Source organism: Hippocampus guttulatus, chromosome 23 (assembly GCF_054856545.1).
Source record: "Hippocampus guttulatus isolate MCC_2025c chromosome 23, RoL_Hgut_1.0, whole genome shotgun sequence".
Taxonomy (NCBI): domain Eukaryota; kingdom Metazoa; phylum Chordata; class Actinopteri; order Syngnathiformes; family Syngnathidae; genus Hippocampus; species Hippocampus guttulatus.
In genome coordinates, this window is record NC_141283.1 from 5,033,095 (window position 1) to 5,039,084 (window position 5,990).

At 49.9% G+C, this 5,990-nt stretch overlaps 1 protein-coding gene across 1 annotated transcript; it reads right to left on the reverse strand.

The window, feature by feature from the left end:
* Positions 1–296: 296 nt before the first annotated feature.
* Positions 297–1,990, reverse strand: LOC147185846 (protein LRATD1-like). The gene is made up of 2 exons (XM_086104234.1): positions 1,857–1,990; positions 297–1,670 (listed from the first exon to the last, which is right to left on the reverse strand). The coding sequence occupies exon 2, from the start codon at positions 1,631–1,633 to the stop codon at positions 821–823; it is 813 nt and encodes a 270-aa protein (XP_085960360.1). The 5' UTR covers positions 1,634–1,670; positions 1,857–1,990; the 3' UTR covers positions 297–820.
* Between the last annotated feature and the right edge of the window lie 4,000 nt (positions 1,991–5,990).

The window sequence follows — 5,990 nt, forward strand, 5'->3', positions numbered from 1 at the left end:
GTTGGCTAAAACACATCCCGGTCTCTGCTGACGGGGGACCAGAACGGACCTTTCATCCTCCGTCAAGCTATGCACCTGCTTAAACTCCCCATGAATTTTTTTTTTCTTCCCCATGGAGGCTTTTGCATACCCAGCACAGATGACCATTTCCTGGCGTTTCAAATACGGCCAGATATATGAAGTCGATCAGGCCCCAGGCAGGTCAGCAGTGCATGAATAATTCAGACAGTGAGTAAGAACTGCAGTGTGTGTGCGCGCGTGTGCACAAACCTAATAACACCTGCTGGAACAAGCGCTTGTTTTTATATTTCAACCTCCATTTATTTGAACCAAAAAAGGAGAAGGGGGGGAAAGAACAAGATCAGGGTCAAAAATCCACTCAACGCAAATACAAAAATAAAGGAATACATTTTTTTTTTTAGCAAGATGGCTGTGGTTTGAGAGTCAAGTATATTGTCCTCGTATGGCAGAGAAGAGGGGCGCTTTCGAACAAGCCGAAAAAGCTTCCGTTTGTTTTTCTGCCGTTCGGCAGCTTATGTGTGACCAGGAGGGGACCTTTTAACGCTTGAAAATAGGAGAGGGAACACCCCCCCCCCTCCCCTTCACCGCCCCCCAAAAAAATGCAGCTTGGGGGGTGGGAACCATGCCCAGTCATGAGAGGAGAACGGGGGGTAAGGGGGGGGGGGGGTTGTCTCGTATTTGCGGTTCCACATTCCACAACGGCACAGCGTCTGCGGTCTTGAAATACATCACGGCCATGTCCGAAACCAACTGGTCGGCAGGACGGGGGGAGATTGAACAGTAGCCCCACGCCCCCCTATCACTCCTTGCCCCCGCCGCCGACCAGGGAGAGCTCCTCGAGGATCCCGCTGGCGTCCACCCGCCGCCGCTCGCGGATCAAGTCCTCCAGGCTGCGAAAAACCAGCGTGTGCACACCGCTGCCGGCCAGGCGCACCTTGAGCAAGTACTGCTGTTCGGCCGAGTGCGCCTCGCCGCCGGCCTTGAACTCGCGCTTGCCGAAGCGGCACCAGGCGGCGAAACTTTCCGAGTTGGTCCAGCAAATCTCGTCGCTGCGCAGGCCCACGTGGCCCGCCGCGTTCTGCACCACCAGGTCGGCGGGCAGCGGCCGGTAGCGGTAGCGGCCGTTGGTGATCCTGCCGCGGCGGCCGTTGCACACCTCAAGCAAGGCGTCCCGCCGGATCTCGCCCTTGTGCAGGTGGATGACTCGGCCGTCGTGCTCGCACACGGCCCAGTGCGGCGGCTGCGCGGCCGCCACCAGCTCCAGCAAGTCGCCCGGCTTGCACACGCCCAGCAAAGTTGTGGCCGAGTACACGTCCAGGTCCTCGTTCTCGCGCAGCTTGGAGAAGATGCACTCGTGCGCGCGGAACGCCGAGTACTCCACCTCGCTCAGCGAGAAGGGGCCCTCCGGTCCCCCGTCCTCGTCGGCCGGGCTCAGCTCCTTGCCGAAGCCGCAGTCGGACGACGGCGTGCGCTCGTCCGCCGCCTCCTCCTCGTCGTCGGAGAAGAAGTAGGCGACGCCGACACGCAGCTCGTCCTTCTCCAGCCCGGACGGATCCCCCGTGGGCAGCTCGCTGTAGTTGAGGTGGGTGATCCGGTCCAGTTGGTTTCCCATCAAGGACCCGGCAAGGCAGAGGCATGGACTGCGGTGTCTGCATGGGAGGGACAAGCAGAGAGGCGTCACCAAAACACGCCAGTGCGCACATTTTACGCACGGGCGCTGCGTCAACAAAGGCGCTCTACTGGCACTTGCCAACGCCAGCTCCCCCCGATGGAACGCACGAAAGCTGACGCGCGACCCTTTTTAACGCACGCAAAGCCCCCAAAGGAGAGAATACCTGTGCGCCCCCCAGGCAGGTGCTTAAATATCCTTCACTTCCATGAGCGCGCGTCCTCGCTCCTCTTCCGCTCTCGCGCCGCACCGTTCCGCGGATGGAGTCCGAGCCTGCCAACACTTGAGCTCCTCCGGCGTTCGCCGCCTTTATGGAGCTCGCTGAAGCCCCGCCCCCTCCTCTCGATCAGCCAATGGGGAGCGTGGGTGGGAATCGCCATTCAGCGACGCCTTCCAATCGGAGGCGTGCGCGACCGTGTGGCCGCTGGAGGTGGTTGTTCCTGTGGCGGGTGCGCGTTTGCGCGCGTGCGTGTGTCGCATAGCTGAGGAAATTCTTGACGAGTGTGAGCAGAGGTCCGTTCAGTCGACAAACGGTGACAGACAAGTTGTGTTGTTCTACAAGCTTGCGCTCGAGGAGGTCACCGCTGAATGAGCACAACATAACTTACAGGTCAATTTGTGAAGCTTTGCCAGCCTTTGTGGAGCCAGGGCACAGTTTATATGAGCAAAAAAAAAAAATGAAATTGAAAAGCCAGAGCAAAAAGTCAATCCGTCATGTCTCAGATTTTCAGTCGCAATTAATGGGCGATGCAATGTTTCCTTGAGATACAAGTTGAATTTTTTTGCACTTGTATCAAATGCAACTGCCATGAATCCATTCACACCCCCATGCCCCAAAAGAAAAGCAATGAAATGTTTGCAGTGTGTTTTTCGATAAGAAAAAAAAAACGGACTCATGACCCAATTAAACCGAATGTAATCATCTTTCTGGTTTTCCTGCTTTTGCCACTGGGTGGCAAAATAATGCAATCATCCAGACACAGATGAGTAGACTTCTATTACTACCAAGTAAAATATTCTAATATCAACCATTCCCTCTAGAACACCGGTGTCAAACATACGGCCCGCGGGCCGGAACCGGACCTCAAGGAGGTTCGAGTCGGCCCGCGGGATAATCTAAAAGTGAAAAAAAAATGCATTAAAGACACAGAATGAATATTTTAAATAAAATGCAATTCCTGGATTATCCACTAGGGGGCACACAGTTTTGATCACAATAGAAGACAACATTGTTTTGATCGGGGAAGAAAACAGCAGTCTCAGTCTGTCACCGAGATAGACCCAACACAGCAAATGATATGAAAGCGCCAATCAATGCTTCTTGAGACCAAAACAAAGGAAAGAGATGAGATTTTGGTGATTCATAGCACAGTATTGGATTGTATTGCATGGTATCATGTGAATGGTTCGGCACTTGACATCTACCGAGTCCGTATGTGGCCCACAATGTGAAATGAGTTTGACACCCCTGCTCTAGAAGATAAAGAATATCTGACTGTGAATGTTATATCTGTCGGCACGTGTTGCTCCACCATTTGTGTTCAAATACCCATTGCTTGGAGCGCTCAGTGTGCAATAAGCCGTAGACTGTTAGCATGTCCAAGGCGTTTTGCATTATAAATTAGCAGCAAGCTGGGTCTGTTTTGAAGGCAGCATTGTTTGTTTTTAAAACGTGTGCACCTTCAATGTTCAGCTGGAAGACATGCCTCGTAGAAAACGGCAAAAAGAGGCGGACTAGGTCCCCAACTAAACTCCAGCCATTGTAGCTGTACTCAGAGAACAGCGGGAGAATGCCTGCAAGTAACGTTGTCTGCGTTGTCACTCCGTGTGTGTCAATTAGCAGTTAATGGAAGTTTTTGTATTTATTGCCAATTCCCGTTTGGCATTTTTGTGTCTGTGTGTGACGGCAGCACAAAAACAAAGAAGTCCCCAGGGAGATGATCCCAAACTGTGTACCATTTTTTTTTGCCTCGCCGGATGTTGCGTCAGCCCCCGATGAAACTCTCATCAAATTTGCGGCGCGGGCGAGCCACTGTCGCATGCATAATGTAGCTTGCGCAGCTTTCATATAGCGAGTACGGCTGCACCCCTGTCTTTTCATCTGCGCCGCCCAGAGCTGATCGCTATCCTGCCATTTACATCACCCCCCTCCCATCCCCCCACCTGGCCATGTTTTTTTTCCCCCTCTTCACCTCCTCCTCAACAGCAATGTGTTCTTCCCTTTTCCTCTCACACAGCTCCCGAGTCGGCTCTCCCAGATGGTGGCGGATTGCGCCGACATGTAACAGTTCTCGCTCTTTGTTTCCAGCGGTGGCGGGCAAAGAGGAGGGAGGGGGGGAGGTGTTTTTGAGGTGAGATATTGCCGTACGCGCGCGTACGCACTCACACAGGACAAAAGCCTCCACTCGGTGCTCAGCCCTCGTCTATTTACACTTGCCTGTATACGACGTAGTGGGGCGTTACTGCACAGTAAGCAGAGTACTTGTTGGCGCCCCCCAAAGTTCATGGTCCTGACACAAGGCAAACAGACCAAACCCGTCAAAGGGAAATTGGCCTGTGAGTGACAGGAAAGAATGCATTTCCAGCACCTTTTTTTTGTGGAGTTTCTCTACGCTGATTCGAGTACGGCTATGCCCGTGTTAGACGTTTTTTTTTTTTTGGGTCCAATCGGATTTTAGCCTTCTGTGTTGCCATGGCAATCATTTGCCTTCAGAATCAGTCGCACTAGACGACGCGATTGAAACTTTGATCATCAGCATCACCTGTGACTTGACATCATTTCTTTGGTTACGATTAAGGGCATGTTGGGATGTCCGCAAATCTTGATGGCCGGATCACGTTTGAAAAAGAGACCACACTCCTCATGAGTTTTTTATTTTCTGGGATTCATTGATTTTAAAAATATTAAATATGTATTAAATATACTATACAATAATATAATATATAATATAAATAAAATATTAAATATAATTAAAAAATACAAATATTTTTGTCATGTTATTGTATAAATATTGATTGGGAACTGCTCCAGATGATGATGATCATCTTGTGTTTTTGTATTATTGTAAGGCCAGCCATTGTGCAGTGTGACCGATTTTACTATTCAGTCATTAAATGCTAAATACTCCTAAAAATGTGTGCAATAATCTGAAACCACTTTTTTTGTTTTGTTATGTGTAAATGTTCCGAATAAGTTAATTTTCGACAGTCGAAGCAAGGCAAACGCGTTTCCAACATTCCGTCACTGCTGGGCAGAAACCTCGTCCTCTATGTCCAAATATTGTCGTATTTGTATTCACCAATATTCTGGATGTTTTTTGTTTTTTTACAGTAAGTGCACGTTCTTAGCTTAGTTACATTTGAGCAAGCCCGTTTTGTGAAAAATGATCGCTGTAAGTAACTCATCAGCGTAGCAAGAACTGGTCAGCCACCAAGGAAAGAGCACGCAGATTTATTTCTGCTTCATTTTAAAAACTGTTTACACAGCGCGTCGTTTTTTTTTTGTTTGTTCCGTCACTCATGGTTTCCGAACCTTACAAAAAAAAAAACGTTTTGGGGCGCGTGAGTGCGAGTCTCGGTTTGCAACAAATCCAAGCGTGAGTGTACCGTTGGCTCCCATTTAATTGAGAATCGCGTCAACGTCTTTCGGCGGAGACGTCTGGCGAATCGACTGGGCAGGAAATTGGAAAAGTTTTGACGCGGCAACATTTAGTTTTTTGCCAACGTGAGTAATTGATTTGGCAAAATGTTCTCCGAAACAGACGCTCCCGAAAGTCTCACACAAACGCAAACGGCAAAGTGTAAGTCATTGTCTTTGAGTAGAAAATGGAACGTTCAGCCAGGCCTTTTTACTTGCTGACCGGCTTACATGCAAGTAAATGTAAGTAAATGTAAAAAAAAAAAAAAACATCCGGCGGAAAAAAATTTTTTTTTTGCAATTTGTGTGTGTGGATGCAGCCTCGCGTCTGCGTGTGATTGAAAAGCAGCTCCTCGGCCGATGGTCTCTTATCGGCTCCCGTCAGACTGCGACTCATTCCGGAGGTTCTCGGCTGACACACCGCAAGCTCGTCCACGTGGCTTTGAATGCCAACTTCTTCCTCATATCGTCCTTGCGACTGTCGCAAGACACGCCGAGTCTCGCGAGTTGCCCTTATGTCACTATGCCACTTGCCAGATCTTCCGCCGTTCGGGAAAAGTGGTGCAAAGGGACAGTTTGCGCTCCCCGACGTAACGATGTGCACCAATGTGCGATATAAGCCTCTCTCGTACAGATGTCAAACATCCATATGGGAATTTATCA

What these genes read in the sequence shown, in the direction of transcription:
- LOC147185846 (XM_086104234.1), bottom strand. Translation starts at nt 1,633, where the DNA reads ATGGGAAACCAACTGGACCGGATCACCCACCTCAACTACAGCGAGCTG.